This window comes from Myotis davidii, unplaced genomic scaffold (assembly GCF_000327345.1).
Source record: "Myotis davidii unplaced genomic scaffold, ASM32734v1 scaffold679, whole genome shotgun sequence".
NCBI classification, from domain to species: Eukaryota; Metazoa; Chordata; class Mammalia; order Chiroptera; family Vespertilionidae; genus Myotis; species Myotis davidii.
In genome coordinates this window covers 202,788-221,296 of record NW_006290023.1, presented here as the reverse complement: position 1 = coordinate 221,296, position 18,509 = coordinate 202,788, and the positions used below count along the sequence as shown (strand labels likewise).

General features: G+C 41.1%; 1 protein-coding gene across 1 annotated transcript in view; it reads left to right on the top strand.

Moving 5' to 3' along the window:
- Positions 1–18,509, top strand: part of FNDC3A (fibronectin type III domain containing 3A) — a 225,287-nt gene that overhangs the window by 30,282 nt on the left and 176,496 nt on the right. The window contains exon 2 of the mRNA XM_006762728.2: positions 15,398–15,535. Within this exon, the coding sequence (XP_006762791.1) occupies positions 15,437–15,535 (99 nt within the window). The 5' untranslated portion in view covers positions 15,398–15,436. The remainder of the gene's footprint in view (positions 1–15,397; positions 15,536–18,509) is intronic.

Genomic DNA, 18,509 nt, shown 5'->3' with positions numbered 1-18,509 from the left:
AAATTTGGTAACATGCTTTTAAGATTCTCTCTTTGTCTTTTGCTCTTGGCCTTCACAAATACACACCTATCAACAAGTGAATCTGAAAATCAAGTGAATAATCTGATGAACAGAATGAACTGGTGATTTTAATAGAATCAGGGGCATAGAAAGGGAATGGACTGGCTATTCTTGGTGGGGAAAGGGGTGTGGGGGATGCGGGAAGAGACTGGACAATAATCGTGCATCTATGGACGAGGACAATGGGTGGGGAGTGAGGGCGGAGGGTGGGGCGGGAACTGGGAGGGGGGGAGTTATGAGGGGGAAAAAGAGGAACAAATGTAATAATCTGAACAATAAAGATTTAATTAAAAAAAGAAAAGAAAGTGGCTCTTACTTAGCAAGCCAGAAAGAGGGTCCTCACCAAAAACCTGATGATGCTGGCACCCAGACCTTGGACTTCCCAAACTCCAGAACCATGATAATGCCCTAATCCCAGTTTTGATTTCAGTCAAGGGCACATGCCTGGGTTGCGGGCTTGATCTCCATTAGGGGATATGCAGGAGGCAGCAGATTAATGCTTCTCTCTCATCATTGATGTTTCTCTCTCTCTCCCTCTCCTTTCCTCTCTGAAATCATCAATAAAATATATATATATTTTAAAAAAGAACCATGAAAATAACTGTTTGTTCTTTAAGCCACCCAGTCTGTGGTATTTTATAGCAACTGGAGCAAAGTTTGCAAATATTTTTTCCCATTCTGTAGGTTGCCTTTTCACTCTGTTGAATGTGCCCTCTGATGCACAAAAATTTTCAAGTTTGATATAGTCCCATTTTCATTTTTGCTTTTATGGTCTTCACTTTTGGTGTTATATCTAGGAAGTCTTTATCAAGTCTAATGCCATAAAGCATTTTTCATGTTTTCTTCTTGAAGCTTTATAATTGTGGGTCTTACACTTAGGTCTTAATTCTATTGTGAGTTAATTTTATATATGGTGTAAGTTGCAGGTCCAACTTTTTTCTTTTAAAAGAAGATACGCAGTTTTCCCATCAGCATTTGTTGGAGCGACTGTCCTTTCCCCGTCATGTGGTTTTGCACTCTTGTTGAATATCATTTGACCGTAAACATGAGAGTTTATTTCTGGTCTCTCTATTCTATTCCATCGGTATATTTGTCTTCATACCAATACCACACAGTTTTGATTACTCTGGCTTTGTAATGCATCTTGAAATCGGGAATTTTGAATCTTCCTACTTTGCTCTTCTTTTTCAAAATTATTTTGGCTGTTCGGGGGTCCCTTCAGATTCCATATGAAATTTATAATGAATTTTTCTATATCTAAAAAAAAAGCCACTTAGATTTTGATAGGGATTGCATTGATTTTGTAGATTGCTTAGAGTAGTATGGATATCTTAACAATATTCTGTCTTCCAATGGTGAACACAGGGTATGTTTCCAGAATGTCTTCTTTAATTTTTTAGCAATATTTTGTCAGTTTTCAGTATATAAATCTTTCATCTCCTTGATTAGATTTATTTCTAGGTATTGTATTCTTTTTGATGCAGTTGTAGATGGAATTTTTTTTATTAATTTCCCTTTCAGATTAATTGGCTAGTGTATAGAAATGCAACTGTTGTGTTTTGGTGTTATATCTGCTTTTTTACTGAATTTGTTTATTGGTTCTAACAGGTTGTGTTTGTTTTTTTGTGTGTTGTTTTTTTTTAACCTTTAGGATTTCCTACATATAAGATCATGTTATCTGTGAACAAAGGTAGTTTTACTTCTTCCTTTCCAAGTTGGGTGCCTTTTTGTGTTTTTTTTTTCTTCAGGCCTAACTGCTCTGGCTAGGACTTCCCATACTATGAGTGGATGTGGTGAGAGAGTGGTCATCTTACCTTGTTCCCAATCTTCGAGGAAAAGTTCTCAGTCTTTAGTCACTGAGTATGATGTTAGCCACTGGCCTTTAATGTGTGGCCTTTAATATGTTGAGATAATTTCCTTCTATTACTAGTTTGAGTGTTCTTTATCATGAAAGGGCATTGAATCTTGTCAAATGCTTTTTTCTCTATCAGTTTAGATCACCATGTGGTCATTTTAACTTAAAAAATTTTTATTGACATATACATGGAAAAGTACATATATAGGGTGGGGCAAAAGTGGGTTCACAGGTGTGAGTACTCGAAACTGTTTATTCTGGTATTATTATTGATTGGTTGTTCTATTATTTTCCATAAGAACAACTTAAATTTACTTTTGTCTCACTCTCTATATCAGTGTATATAGCTCAATGCATACTGCAATGGCAGCTACCATATAAATGTCCCAAGTCAAGACATAGAACAGTACCAGCACCTCATAAACTGCCTTTATGCTTCTTCCACTCTCCATCCTTTCTTCATCTCTAAAGGCACCTTTTGCTATCTTGACTTTTAATAATATAGATTGGTTTTATCGGTTTTTGAACTTTGTATTTAAAAAGTTGTATAGTATATATACTCTTCTGTGTCTGTTTTTCACCCTCCTTATATTTGTGAAATTTGTTCATGTTGTTCCCTGTATCACAAGTTCATTAATTTTCATTGTATAGTTATCCAATTGGATGAATCAGATATGGTTTACCATTTACTGTGGAGGGTTGTTTAGGATATTTATAGTCTTGAGCTATTAAAGAATAATGCTGCTGTGTGCCATCATTTACTTATCTTTTGGTGCACAAGTGCATGCATTTCTTTCTGGTATACGCTAGGATCTAATAACTGGATTATAAATAAGTCATAGAATACTTAATATGTTCAACTTTGGTAGATAATATCAAATTGGTTCCCAAAGTGATTTTGAGTTTTCATTCTGCATGAGTGTGCCAATTACTCTGTAGCATCATTAATACTTGATATTGTGACATGGGAGTATTTTATGGTTTTAAATTAGCTTTTGCCTAGTAATAATTTGAGAATCTTTATATATATAAAACCTGTCTTGAGTTTGCAATTTTACAATTTACATATAAAACCTGTCTTGAGTTTATAATTTACATATAAAACCTGTCTTGAGTTTATAATTTACATATAAAACCTGTCTTGAGTTTACAGTTTTTTGTGAAGAGCATATTCAGGTCCCTTGACATTTGTTTGTTTCTTTTTAAAAAAAAATCAATTTGTAGGAAGCCTGTGTATGCCGGGTGGGGTGAAAGTAGGTTTATAGTTGTGGATACATGAAACACAGTTTATTCTTCTATTATTATGTATTAATTGTATTATTTTCTGTGGGGAAGCACAGGACTTGGTTGGAATGTCTGTAAGGAGTATTCTTTGAAAGGTTGGGGGGCCTCTGAGGGGACCTTGCTGAAGGCGGCAGCCCCTACCTTGACTTTTCCAAACAAGTCCAATCCCCTGGGGTGTTTTGCTAGAATCTCTATGTATAGTCTTTAAAGACTTGGTCTTGTAGAAGCATATACTTTCTTAAGAATACTTGCCCTGCTGATTGTATCTCAATGTTAATTTGAGTTCAAACTGTTAAAATAAAAAGCCAATAAGGCAGGCGAACAGGACTGCTTTTACTACTGAAGTAAAAAGTTCCTTAACCCTCTTTTTCACAGAAACCTACGTCAAAGTAATCTGTTCATCCATTGCTCAGGGTCTGCTGGTCAGTCCGGCAGTTTTCCATACAAACAATTGTAAACCTACTGTTGCCCCACCCTGTATTCTAAATATGGTATTTTTCAGTATGTATGTTATAAATATCTTCCAGTCTGATTTGCCTTTTCATTCTCTTAAAGATAAATCTTAATGAATAGCAGTTATTAGTTTTAATGAAGTTCAGTATATCATTCTTTTTCTCTATGACTTAAGAAATATAATTTATATCCTGTTTGAAAAAATCTCTGTCCTACAGTTATTAAGGTACTTTTTTGTATTTTCTTTTAGAAGCTTTTTTGTTTTACCTTTACATTCAGATATGCAACCTGACATTAATATTTTTAAATAGTTTAATTTGACATTAATTAAAATGTCAGACTTACAGATTTTCTTCACTCAAATTCCTAAAATGTTAACATTTTATTATGTTATTAGTGGCCCGGTGCACAAAATTTGTGCACATTAAAAGGGAATTAATTAGAGGAAATATTTTAATATTGCTATTTGCCCTTTATAATAGAAGTATCAGAGATGAAAGAAAATTAGTAAAATGTATATGAAAATCTTCCTCCTATCAGGGTCTGGGGCACGCTGTGGGACCCAGAGTCAAGTCCCTGCCCACCCACATGCGGGCCCCACCCCTGTCAAGCCCCACTGGGCGGGGGCACAGCCTCACATCCCCCGGCACCAGGGTGGGGGACACGGCCTAAGGTCCCCCGGCCCAGTGCTGGGGTGGAGGGCATGGCCTCAGGTCCCCCGTCGCGCTGTGCTATGTTGGGCATGGCCTGGGGGCATGGCCTCAGGTCCCCCGTCAAACCCTGCCATGTTGGGGGCATGGCCTCAGGTCCCCTGTAAAGCCCCGCTGGGCGGGAGGTGCGTCCTGAGGTCCCCCGTCAAGCCCCACCAGGCAGGGGAGTGCAGCCTCAGGTCCCCGGCCCACACCATACAGTCTAAGGGTCCTGCTGATCACTCGTTATGGCTTGTTATGGGAACCCCGTTTCCGCTGTGGGTGAAGCCATTTTGTGATGGTATGATGGAGTGAGGGTCAATTTGCATATTATCTCTTTATTATATAGGATTACTACAATGATAGTTGAATATTGATATACAAATTCTATATAATAAAAGCCTAATGTGCAAATTGCCCTCTCATGCGGTCATTCAACCAGGAGACTGGGAGTTTGACCGCTGGTTATGACATCAGTTGACCACCAGGGGGCGGCATAGAACATTGTAGACATTGGTGACACGCTGTGACCTCTTGCTGGCTACTTGGGGGCAGGGGTGATGGGGACCGGAGGTGTAGTGAGAACGCTGTGTCCGCTGAGCTCGCTCACCCCCTCCTACCCTCCCCCAGTACACCAGGGCTTGTGCAACGGGGAAGTCCCCATGCTCAGGTGCTGGGCTCCCACGAGGAGCCTGCCCCGCCTTTGCGTGGTGTCTTCCCAGTGAGCTGGGCCGAGCCGCTGGGACCACAGAGGCTCGTCTGGCTCCTCATGCAGGAGCTGGTGTGCAAGGCCGGCCAGGAGAGAGTGCGCTGCCTGCCTGGCTTCTGTGCAGCACTGCTGGGTGGGACAGAGGCCCACGATGCACCCTGGCCCGCAGCATTTGGCTGCGCTCACCACATCTCCGCATGGAGACTTAGGTGCTGTGATTCAGGCGGAAGGGAGTATGTGCTGCCCAGGGCCCAGAGGTTAGCTGGGACCTGCCCTTCCACGCCAGACAGCTGCGCTTCGATTGCCGGCCATGCATGAATTTTGTGCACCAGGCCTCTAGTTTATACTAATAAAAGGGTAGTATACTAATTAGACTGGGCGTCTTCCGGACGACCATCCAGATGTCCTTCTGGATAAAGCCACAGCGGCTGCCTGAGGCGCAGATAAGCCGTGAATGGCGGCAGCCACTGCCCAGGGCTGGCCTGAGGTGCTGACAAGCCATGGATGGCGGTAGCCACTGCCCAGGGCTGGCCCAAGGCTCAAGCAAGCCACGGATGGTGGCTGCCTCTGTGAGGGCCTGAAGCTTAGGTAACAAGGGCTGAGTGGAGACTCAGGCAAGCCACGGTGGCTGCGAGGGCTGAGGCTCAGGCAGAGGAAGTGTTATAGGGGCATCACCTTGCCTCCCACAGAGGGAAGCCAGAGGCAGCAGCAGCCAGGGGGTGATGGAGGTGGTGTCTTCCCCTGATTGGCTGGTTGCCTCCTGCAGAGGGAGGCCAGACTGCAGCTTAGGACCTCTCCCTGCCTAAGCCATTAGTAGGACATCCCCTGAGGGCTCCCGGACTGTGAGAGGGGCCAGGCTGGGCTGAGGGAACCCTGTCAGTTTTTTGTGCACCAGGCCTCTAGCCTACAATAATAAAAGAGAAAGGTGCAAATTGACCATATCTTCATGATGCCCACCAGCCAATCAGGAGTGAGTGTGCAAATTAACCTCATTGCTTCCGCGGAGACTGACAGCAGGGAGGAGGCAGCTCCAAGCACTGCATGGCCTGCGTGGCAGTCGCCACTGCGACTGGGGAGCAGGCAAGCATGGCCCGCAGGCAGCTTCCAGCACAGCCTGCTTGGCCGTCACCGTGTCAACCAGGGAGCAGGCAAGCGTGGCCCGCAGGCAGCATCCAGCACATCCTGCTTGGCAGTCACTGCCGTGTGGAGGAGGCAGACCCCTCAGAGAGCAGAGAACCACGGGGAGCGGACCTAAGCCATCAGTAGGACATCCCCTGAGGGCTCCCAGATTGGTGAGGGTGCAGGTCAGGCTGAGGGACACACACACACACACACACACACACACACACAATGCACGAATTTTGTGCACTGGGCCTCTTGTATAGATATAAACATTGAAATGCTAGAGCCATCTTGTAATTGTATACAAAAGTTGATTGTTAAAAATTCACAAATTTTCATGTGAATATTAAATCATGATAACTTGAAATGAGACATAGAGGAGTATTTATTTCACGGAAATTAGCAAATGCAAGAAATCACTCTTTCTCCCTTTTTTACATCAAAGTACTTTATTTAAAAAAGTAAAAATAAATGCATAACTTAAAATAAGTGGGTGTGTGTTGTCACAAGATAAGAATGTAGGAAGTGAGTAGTAACACAATTAGAAGAAATTGATTGAAAGAAGGTAACAGTGTTCCCTGTGCAAGAATTCAGGAATTTTTAGATTCTTAAATGTGACATTTCAGTTGCATGACCGAAGTTTTCAATTCGCAAGCTGAAATAAAACCAACTACTTTGCCTCTAGTATGATGAATATGGCCATACAAGAAATCAATTCTTAAATGAAAACATTTTTAAGTGAAACTTTAAGTGGATTATTGCTTACCAAAAATGAAATGAGATAACACTTCACTAGAATGATAATATTGAAACTTAGCATATAGCTTCAGATCCAGTCTATACTAGCAGTGTTTTTGGAATTAATTGGTGGTTCAGGAGAAATTTGTATTTGTAAAGCTTGTATTGTAGTCTTATCACCTCTTGAAACCAAACTATGGTTGTAATTTCAGGATTACTTACTAAAATTTAAATAATGTGATTTGCAGTTTTGGTAAAACATATTTAAAATTACCTTATCTAATAAAGGGGGAATATGCAAATTGAGCATCATGCCGTAACGGTCATAATGGCTACACCAACAGCGGAGGCAGGGATTCTGTAACACCAGATGGCTGCACCCACAGTGGAGTCAAGGATTTCCTAATACAAGATGACTGCGCCCATAGCGGAGGCAGGGATTCTGTAACACAAGATGGCTGCGTCCACAGCAGAGGCCGAGTTCTGTAACAAGCCTTAATGAGCAAGCAGCAGGGACCTGAGGCTGCGTGACGCTGGGCTGGGGCAGGGGACCTGAGGCTGCACCACCCGCCTGGCAGGGCTTGATGGGGGACCTGAGGCCGCACCCCCCACCTGGCGGGCCTTGACGGGGGTGGGGTCAGCCGGGTCTGGATCTAGCCCAATGTGGGTTGGGCCAGCCAGGTCTGGGTCTTGTGTGATTTTGAGGTGCACGTGGTGGTCAGGGACTTGACTCTGGTTCCCGTGGCATGGCCCAGCCTCTGACAGGAGGGAGATTTTTATATACATTTTACTAATTTTCTTTCATCTCTGACACTTCTATTATAGAGAAAGGGCAAATAGCAATATTAAAATATTTCCTCTAATTATTTCCCTTTTAATGTGCACAAATTTCGTGCACCGGGTCATTGGTAAATACAATAAAATGACAAAATAAAAATTACCCAATGGTTATTTTTAAAAATTTACTAATTTACAGAAAATGAATTACTTAAAACTTTTAACTCTTGTTAATCCTGAGTAGTTAGCTTCCCTAAAATGTTTCTTCTTAAACTAAATGCAAGAGTGAAAATAATAAATTGACTCATTCCCATTTTATCATTCTTTTGTATATGCCATGGAGTAAAATTATTTAACATGATTTAAAGTATTCAGTAATTTCATTGAATTTTAGAAAATATACCAATACAGATTAAACCAGAAGTTAGATTTGTGTACCCCTTTTCTCTATATTCATATATACTCATATACACATATATATACAATAGGTAATATTTATATAAATATATACCTGTTATGCTTACATTGCATGCATTTTATGAGGATGTTTTATGTTATGGACTTATATACCAAATCATGAAGTAGATGCCTGTATTGAATATTTTTTAAAATCTTACAACGGTTTTTATGTATCTCCAAAGAAAATTGTCCTTAGGTTAATCAACTTGTATGAGAGTTTCTGCAAAGATTCAAGATTTTAAATAAATAAAACATTTTCTATGAACAACTATATATATGCCAACAAATTGGACAATTTGGGTGAAATGAACAATTTCCTAGAATCTTCCCAAATTCAATCAGGAAGAATCAGAAAGCCTGACTAGATCTATAAAAACTAATGAAGCAGTAATCAAAAAACTTCCAGCAAACAAAAGTCTTACTACAAATGGCTTCACAGGTGAATTTTACCAAACATTCAAAGAAGAACTGACACCCATCCTCCTCAAATTGTTCCAAAAAATTTTCAAGAAGAAGGAAGACTTCTAAACTCTGTCTACAAGGCCAGCATTATCCTAGTTCCAAAACCACATAAAGACACTACACAGAAAGAAAATTATAGGCCAGTATCCCTGATGAACAAAATATTAGCAAATAGGAAGCAGCAATCTACACTAATAAAAGAGAAAAATGATAATTGACGTACGACGCTAACCTTTTCATTGGCTAATCAGGGCTATATGCAAATTAACTGCCAACTCAGATGGCAGTTAACTGACAACAAAGATGGCGGTTAATTTGCATATGTGGGCACAATGCACAGTGATGGGAGCTAGGCATGGTCGAAGCTGGCAGTCCCGGGAGCGAGGGGTCCCTTGCCTGGGCCTAAAGTGGAGCCCATGATCGTGGAGCCGCTGCATCTGTGGGTCCCCGCTGCCCAGGCCGGATGCCTCAGCCAGAGGCGTCCTGCAGGGGTAGGGGCGGAGCCTGCATGATCGCGGCGCCCCCCCCGCTGCCACTGCGGGTCCCCGCTGCCCAAGCCGGATGCCTCGGCCAGAGGCGTTAGGCCTGGGCAGGGGCGGAGCCTGCCACCGCGGGGAGCTGGGGGTTCCCTGCCCAGGCCTAATGCCTCGGCCAGAGGCATTAGGCCGGGGCAGGGGCGGAGCCTGCCACCGCGGGGAGCTGGGGGTTCCCTGCCCAGGCCTAATGCCTCGGCCAGAGGCATTAGGCCGGGGCAGGGGCGGAGCCTGCCACCGCGGGGAGCTGGGGGTTCCCTGCCCAGGCCTAATGCCTCGGCCAGAGGCATTAGGCCGGGGCAGGGGCGGAGCCTGCCACCGCGGGGAGCTGGGGGTTCCCTGCCCAGGCCTAATGCCTCGGCCAGAGGCATTAGGCCGGGGCAGGGGCGGAGCCTGCCACCGCGGGGAGCTGGGGGTCCCCTGCCCAGGCCTGCAGCCTGGGCCCGCGGCATCAGGCCTGGGCTGGGGGCTTGGGGTCGCCTGCCCAGGCCTGATGCCTGGGTCAGAGGCCTCAGGCTTGGGCGGGGGGGGGAGCAAGCGATCAGAGGGAGATGGGGGTCCCCTGTCCAAGCCTGACACCTCTGGCAGAGGCGTCAGGCCTGGGTAAGGGGCTGATCCTGCAATTGGAGGGTGATTGGGGTCAACGCCTGAGGGCTCCCAATATGTGAGAGGGGGCAGGCTGGGCTGAGGGACACTCCCCACTCCACACACACACCCAGTGCACGAATTTCGTGCACCGAGCCCCTAGTATATTATAAAAATCATACACCATGACCAACTGGGATTTATTTTGGGGACTCAAAGTTGGTATAGTATTCATGAGTCAATAAATGCAATACACCACATAAAATGAAGGATAAAAATCAGATGAATATATCAATAGATGCAGAAAAAGCATTTGACAGAATCCAGCACCCATATATGATAAAAACTCTCACTAAGGTGGGAATAGAGGGGTCATACCTCAACATAATAAAGGCCTACATATGAAAAAAATATACAGCCAACATCATAATGGTCAAAAACTAAAAGCATTTCCCTTAAAACGGGGAACAAAATAGGGATGTCCCCTTTCATTTCTCATTCAACATAGTACTGAAAGTACTAGCCACAGTGATAGGTCAAGAAAAAAAAAGGCATCCAAATTGGAAAGGAGGAAGTAAAGCTATCATTATTTGCAGATGGCATGATGTTGTATATAGAAAACCCTAAAGACTCTATCAAAAAGTAATTAATAAATGAATTTGGCCAACTAGCAGAAAACAAAAGTAGCATCCAGAAATTGATGGCATTTTTATATACCAATAATGAAGTCTCAGAAAGAGAAACTAAAAAAAATAAAAAATTACAATCCCATTGCCTTAGCTGGTGTCACTCCGTGGTTGGAGCGTAGGCCCCCAAACCATAGGGTCACAGGGTTGATTCTTAGTCAACGGCATGTACTTGAGTTGCATGCTTGATTCCTGGCCACAGTCAGGATGTGTATGAGGCAACCACGTATCTCTCACATGGATTTTTTTTCTCTCTGTCCCCCACTCCTTTCTCTACCATTCTCTCTAGAAAATTAGTGGAAAAAATATCCTGAGGTGAGGATTAACAACAAAAATCCCATTTACCATTGCAATAAATAAAACAAGTTTTTACCTAGGAATAAACTTAACTCAAGATGACAAAGACCGCCGAAACCGGTTTGGCTCAGAGGATAGAGCGTCGGCCTGTGGACTGAAAGGTCCCAGGTTCGATTCCGGTCAAGGACATGTACCTGGGTTGCGGACACATCCCCAGTGGGGGATGTGCAGGAGACGGCTGATAGATGTTTCTCTCTCATCGATGTTTCTGACTATCTCTCTCCCTTGCTCTCTGTAAAAAATCAATAAAATATATATTTTTTTAAAAAAGATGACAAAGACCTGTACTCGGAAAACTACAAGATACTGAAAAAAGAAATAGAGGAAGATACAAACAACTGGAAGCATACACCATGTTCATGGATTGGAAGAATTAACATCATTAAAATGTTCACACTAAAGCAATCTATAGATTCAGTGTAATCCCTGTTAAAATACCAATGGTATATTTCACAGCTCTTGAACAAATATTTCAAAAATTTATATGGAACAAAAAAATGAAAAACTCCAGCAACCACAGCAACCTTGAAAGAGAAGAACAAAGTTGGAGGAATCATAATACCAGATATCAAGTTATACTGCAAAGCCACTGTAATCAAAACAGCCTGGTACTGGTAAAAGAACAGGCATATTGATCAATGGAACAGAACAGATAACCCAGAAATTTACCCAAGCCATTATGCTTAATTATATTTGACAAAGGAGGCAAAAGCACACAATAGAGTCAATTCAATCTCTTTAATAAATGGTGTTGGGAAAATTGGATGAATACATGCAAAAGAATGAAACTATACCACCAACTTATATCATACATAAGAATAATCTCAAAATGGATTTTACAAAAACCTTAAGTGTAAGTGATGATACCATAAAAATACTAGAAGAAACCATAGGCAGCAAAATCTCAGACATCTCTCATAGCAATGTATTTGCCTATACATCTCCTAGGGCAATGGTCAGCAAACTGTGGCTCACGAGGCACATGTGGCTCTTTGGCCCCTTGAGTGTGGCTCTTCCTAAGCCTTAGGAGTATCCTAATTAAGTTAATAACAGTGTACCTACCTATATAGTTTAAGTTTAAAAAATTTGGCTCTCAAAAGAAATTTCAATTGTACTGTTGATATGTGGCTCTGTTGACTAATGAGTTTGCCGACCACTGTCCTAGGGCAAGGGAAACAAAAGAAAATAAACAAATGAGATATCCTACCTAATAATAGAGAAACGTGGTAATTAACCGTAACTTCACTACCCTTCTCTTTGGCTAATCAGCAAGATATGCAAATTAACTGCCAACCAAGATGGCGGCCGGCAGTCAGGCAGCTGAAGCGAACAGGAGGCTTGCTTGCTCCAGTGATGGAGGAAGCCAAAGTTCCCCACCTCCCTCTGCCAGCCTCTGAGCTGCACTAAAAGAAACAATGTTGCAATTATAGAAGCTAAACAAACCCCAGAAACCTGCTTTCAGCCAGCCGGGCCTCAGAGGTGGAGTTGCAACAGTGTTTCAATTATAGAAGCCAAACAAACCCAGATACCTGCTTTCAGCAGTCGAGGCCTCAAGCTGGAGCCGAGCTGCAGACTAAAGCCGGCTCTCAGCTCCAGTGACAGCCATAGAAGGTAAATAAATCCCAGAATAAAAAAGGAGAGGTTGAGAGTTCAGTCACTCGCCAGCCTGAAAACGGCCCTCAGCCCCTCAACCAAACTGGCCAGACACCCCAGTAGGGACCCCCACCTTGAAACGGGTGTGACCAGCTGCAAACAGCCATCATCCTCTCATCCAGGCTGGCCAGGCACCCAAGCGGGACCCCCACCCTGATCTGGGACACCTTTCAGGACAAACCAGCCAGCCCCCACTCGTGCACCAGGCCTCTATCCTATATAGTAAAAGGGTAATATGCAAACTTGACCCTAACAGCAGAAAGACTGGGAATGACTCCCAGACTGAGAGAGGGCACAGGCCGGGCTGAGGTACCCCCTTTCCACCCTGAGTGCACAAATTTTTGTGCACCGGGCCTCTAGTCTACACTAATAAAATAGAAACATGCAAATTGATGTCACTCCACTATGCCCACCAGCCAATCAGAGTGACTATGCAAATTAACCGAACAAAGATGGCGGTTAATTTGCATACGCAGATGTGGAGCGAAGACTGAAGGCTCCGGCCAGAGTGAAGTCTGAAGACTGAAGAGGCTTGGTTTCTCCCCTGCAGCTGCAGTGGAGAAGACAAGCCTCGCTACGGCCGCAGCAGAGAAGCCAAGCCTTGAGGCCAAGCTCTGAAGGCCTGGGTCCTGGGTCCTGGGTCCTGGGTCCTGGAAGAAAACCAGTGCCTGCAGCCTGGGGAAGAAAGGCCTATTGCGCGAATCTTTGTGCACTGGGCTTCTAGTATCAAAATAAACAGCTTCAGCACAGCAAATAAACCATCAAGAAAATGAGAAAGGAACCCACTGTATGGGAGAACATATTTGCCAATGATACATCTGATAAAGGGTTAACTTCCAAAATATATAAGGAACTCCTACAACTTAACAAAAGGCAAACCAACAGTCCAATTTAAAAATGGGTAAAGGACCTAACTAGACACTTCTCCAAAGTGGACATACAGATGGCAAAGAGACATAAAAAGAATGTTTAATGTCACTAGTCATCAGAGAGGTGCAAATTAAAATGACAATGATGTATCACCTCACACCAGTCAAAATGGTTATCATCAACAAATCAGCAAATGACAAGTGCTAGTGAGAATGTGGAGAAAAGGGAACTGTAGTACACACTGTTAGTGGGAATGCAGGCTGGTGCAGCCTTTATGGAAAACCCATATGAAGTTTCCTCAAAATAAATATGGAGCTGCCATTTGACTCAGTGATCTCACTTCTAGGAATATATCCTAAGAAACATGAAACACTACTTAGGAAGAATATATGCACCCCGATGTTCATAAGCAGCACAATTTACAATACCCGAGATCTGGAAACAGCCCACGTGTCCGTTGGTAGATGAGTGGATAAAAAAGCTTTGATACATTTACCCAGGAATGTTATGCAGCTGTAAAAAGAAGAAACTCTTACCCTTTGCCACACATGGAGGGACCTGGAGAGTATTATGTTAAGTGAAATAATCCAGTCAGAGAAAGACAATTATCACATGATCTTACTTACATGTGGATTCTAATGAATAAAATAAAATGACAAAATAGGATCAGAGGTATGGGTACAGGGAACAGATTGGCAGATCTCAGAAGGGAGGTGGTTGGAGGACTGAAATAAATCAACCAACGAACATACATGCATAACCCCTGGACACAGACAATAATGTGAAAGCCTGGGGTGGGATGAGGGAAGGAAGTAGGGGATTAAAGATGTGGGGAAATGAGGACATCTGCAATACTATAAACAAGTTTTGAAAAGTTAAGCACTTTGACACTACTGAATTGTAGAATGCTGCAATTTAGGTATCCTAAAATGTTTCTTATTTTGCCTTTCAGTATAGATTCAATAAAATTTATGATAATTTTCATCCTAACATGTAATTGGCTGATGTTTTATTGGTTGAAATATGTGATAAACTAATAATTGCATATGCAGGTCCTCTACTTTTTATGCAAGTGACATCTGTTTAAGGATTTCTAAATGTATGTGGTTTTATCACTGAAATGATTTGGTTTATAGTAAAGTAGGTGTCACTTAGAAAAGAAAAATAAAACCAGAATGGTAGAAGGCCAATATCAGAACATAAAAGTTAGGACTTGAAGAGTCTTATTCTAATCCTGAGCAAATTTTTCTGCCATTTTGCTCTGTCTGAGGAATCAGTGAAAAATCATAATTCCTATGTAGTTCCTAGAGACTGATAGGATGATGAGGAGGGATTGAGTTTTCATAATCATCATCTTTCCTCGTAAAAAAAAAAAAAGAGTGGTAGAATTGCTTCACTCAGTCATTGCATTTAGTGCCTATCCCAGTGTTTAAAGTGGTGTAGTAGTTGAATTAAATAAATATTGTGTAGAGATGAAAGGGATAGAGAAACAGATTTTAAATAGAAGGTGCTGATATATTGGCTTTATTAGGTCTTAGTTTATTGTCTATAATGACAGACAGTTGGTTAATTATAAGAAATGTATTTCCTTAAATGGTCTGTTGACTAAAAAGTAGTCAACAGAATATTGTAAAATTTCCTTTGACAAGACTATTTCTTTAGGTTAAAGAATAAGACAAATCTTGAGGCCCTCTCTGAAGCATAACCATAACTTTCTTCCCTCTCAGGCGTGCATCTTTACTTTTCTCTCCTATACTCTAAGGGCCCTCAAAAAACTTGCAGCCAGGAGAGCAGCTGGCAGCAGCAGTTAATCCTGAGCTTACTCCCCCGAACTGTTTCCCAGACCCCCTTTCTCTGACTTTTCATTGAACTAACAGCAGCCCACTATGGCTCACTTTTTCCTAAAACAGTTCTAGAGAACCAAAATCAGAGCACCAGGCACTCTCCTGTTGCTTTTTCTATCCTAATCCCTTCTTTTGGTGTCACTGCCCCAGGTTTAATAAACATACTCTCAAATATATAACCTAAGAAAACAAATCTTGGATGTATCATATTTTAACATATTTTAAAGATATATACATATGCTATATATTTTTGTTTTTCAGAGTTGGAGAGTTATCCGGTATATTAATGTCTTATTGATAATGGCAGAACATCCACCACTACTGGATACATCTCAGATTTTAACTAGTGATATTTCTCTTCTATCTGCCCCTATTGTAAGTGCAGATGGAACACAGCAGGTAAGGAAAACAAATGTTTATTTCCTTATGTCTAGTACACATGTATTTCTTTCAGAAGAATGCAAAATTTAAAACAATAAATATCACCTTAGTGGGTTCCTGTTAATTCATGTTTTAAACTCCAGTTCAAAATGTTGTTTTGGTTTCATAAGACAATGAAAAGAGACTGTTTTTGAAGTCATTTCTAAAATGTTGTAGTAATTCATGCTTAAATTTTGTGTGTGTATATAAAGTTGTTTTTGTTTTCCTTTAGAAAAAAATGTAGTTGTCTCTGAGTGTTTTTTAGCTAACTTTAACCTGGTCCTTCATGATTATTATAAATGATGACTTGAAATCATTGAAGTCATTATTTAATTATATAATTAAATGGCTGCCTGTATTATATAATAATTAACTTTATCTTCTTTTTCCTCCTACTCTGGTCTACACTCCCTCCTCCCAAAAGGAAATACACAGTTTTTGAAAAGCTGCTGTGTTTTTCCTACCAACCCATGGCTTTATAAGTATAGTTCTGTAAAGGGATGAGAATGATGGGCTTATATTAAGTACCTCTTACTCACCAAGCAATGTGCTTAGTTTTCACAGCAACCCTATGTGTAGGGATTTTAATATAGTAAGAGAGGAAACAAAGACTAAGAACAGCAGAATAATAATGAGGAGGAGAAGGAACATTTTGAGTGCTCACTATGTAAAAAACATTGTACTAGGACCTTTATGATCTTTTTTTTTTTTTTTAACAATCTTATGAAGCAGGTTTACTTGTGTCCATCTTGCAGATGAAAGAAAATGAAAGGCTCAAGATCACATAAAGTTGCCCTGACTGGTTTGGCTCAGTGGATAGAGCGTCGGCCTGTGGACTGAAGAGTCCCAGGTTTGATTCTGGTCAAGGGTATGTGCCTTGGTTGCGGGCACATCCCCGGTCGGGCGTGTGCAGGAGGCAGCTGATCAATGTTTCTCTCTCATTGATGTTTCTGGCTCTCTATCCCTCTCCCTTCCTCTCTGTAAAAAAATCAATAAAATATATTAAAAAAAAAGATTACATGAAGCTTTTGCTCATACTGCCTCCCTGGGAAACTATGAAAAAATTAGTCATATTTTGTTTCTTTACAAACTTAGTGGACAATTATGATTTTCTTACAAGATAGGAGACTTTTTTTGTTAACTGCTGTTGAAAATGCAAGAGTGGGTTGAATTGTAATTTTTTCTGTTTTGAATAAACATGGCATGATAAGTGTATCCTGGGTTTAATTAACTTATAGCAGCAACTTCATTTCACTAACTTTTCTTTATGGTCAAATTTAAGTCTGTTAAGATTCTTTTTTTTTTCCTGCAAAAATAATAAATATGACATGTATTCATTTACTTTAAGGTCCCAGGAGTGCCTTCAGTTGTCATTGTTGTTTCAGGCAGATCACTGGCTTCATGTTGTTTAGATAGTCCAATGCATAAAAGAATCTATTAACAACTAGGACTTTATATGATGCATATAAGCATAACCAATGGACATAAGACACTGGGGGGTAGGGGAGGCCAGGGGATTGTCAAGGGTGGGGGAAAAAAGGAGACATATGTAATACCCTTTGTAATACTTTAAGCAATAAAACTGAAAAAGAAAAGAATCTATTAAGCAGTTAATTATAGTACTGTACATTGATGTTGCTACAGTGTGTAGTCCAAGCATGTCAAACTCATGACCTACGGGCCGCATGCGGCCCACAGTGAATATTTTTGTGGCCCAGCCAATATAACGGTATGTAAGAAACATTTTAATAAAAATTTCGGAACTTAATTTTTAATACATAATTACATAATTATTAAGAGCTAGCTACAACGTTCGCTAATGACCGATTACTATAATCGTGTTGCATTCATTTCCCTTATGCACCTTTCGCACAGGCGCACCCTTTCTCTCCACTAATACTAGCAGCGAATATTTTAGCAGCCAATTGCCATGTCATTAGTCTTGGACTGACTTGTTTGGTGTGTGCAACAGGAAATTTTTCGCTTTCAGAGAACAAGATAAATAGGTTTATTTGCATTACGCTTGTTAATGTCTGGTAAGTAAGTTAATGTTCAAGAAGAAAAAGATAATAATTTTTGTTAAAATGTTCTATTATTTTATGTTAACTATTACTCATTTATTTCAGCCCTTTGTATTCAGCATGTCTATTGAAATAAACCTACGTTTCTATGAAAACTGAAGCTTTCGGCTTTTTTTGCGGCCCACATAAATTTAAACCTTGTTTATTTGGCTCGTGTTAGCCTTTGAGTTTGACATCCTTGGTGTAGTCTGTTAAAAAGAAGGCAGTAGGCTGAAATAAGACCACCTGCCCTCCTGAAATCTTATTGGGGGACCATGCTAGCAAGTGACAGTAGTGGCATAGATGGATGCAGTAAACCCTTGATTTTATGGACCTTGATTTAATGGACTTCGAATTTAATGGAAGCAATTTCTGGTCCATATGTAATAGGTGAAAATTAACACCCTGTTAATTGTAAAATGCTTTTAACCAAGATTTGCTTATAATTAAATTAGCAGGTTATTTTTTTATTGTTAATTACTGTTATTTTTAACAAATTTTAGCAAATAGCCATATGTTGGAAGAAACAGTTATTTGCCAACATAAATAAATATTACGTATCTACAGCTATAGTCTGCATATTTAATTCCACAAGTCACTGCTCATAAACAACGTTCAGCGAATGATTACCACGTGATCATACTGCATCTCATGCGGTAATTGGTTCTGTTGTTTTGGGGGTTTTTTTTGTTTTGTTTTTTATTTAATGTATTTTTTTAAAAAATGGATTTTATTTTATTTCATTTATTGCTTAAAGTATTACAAAGGGTATTACATATGTGTCCTTTTTCCCCCCCCCCGCCCTTGACAATCCCCTGGCCTCCCCTACCCCGCACTGTCTTATGTCCATTGGTTATGCTTATATGCATGCATACAAGTCCTTCGGTTGATCT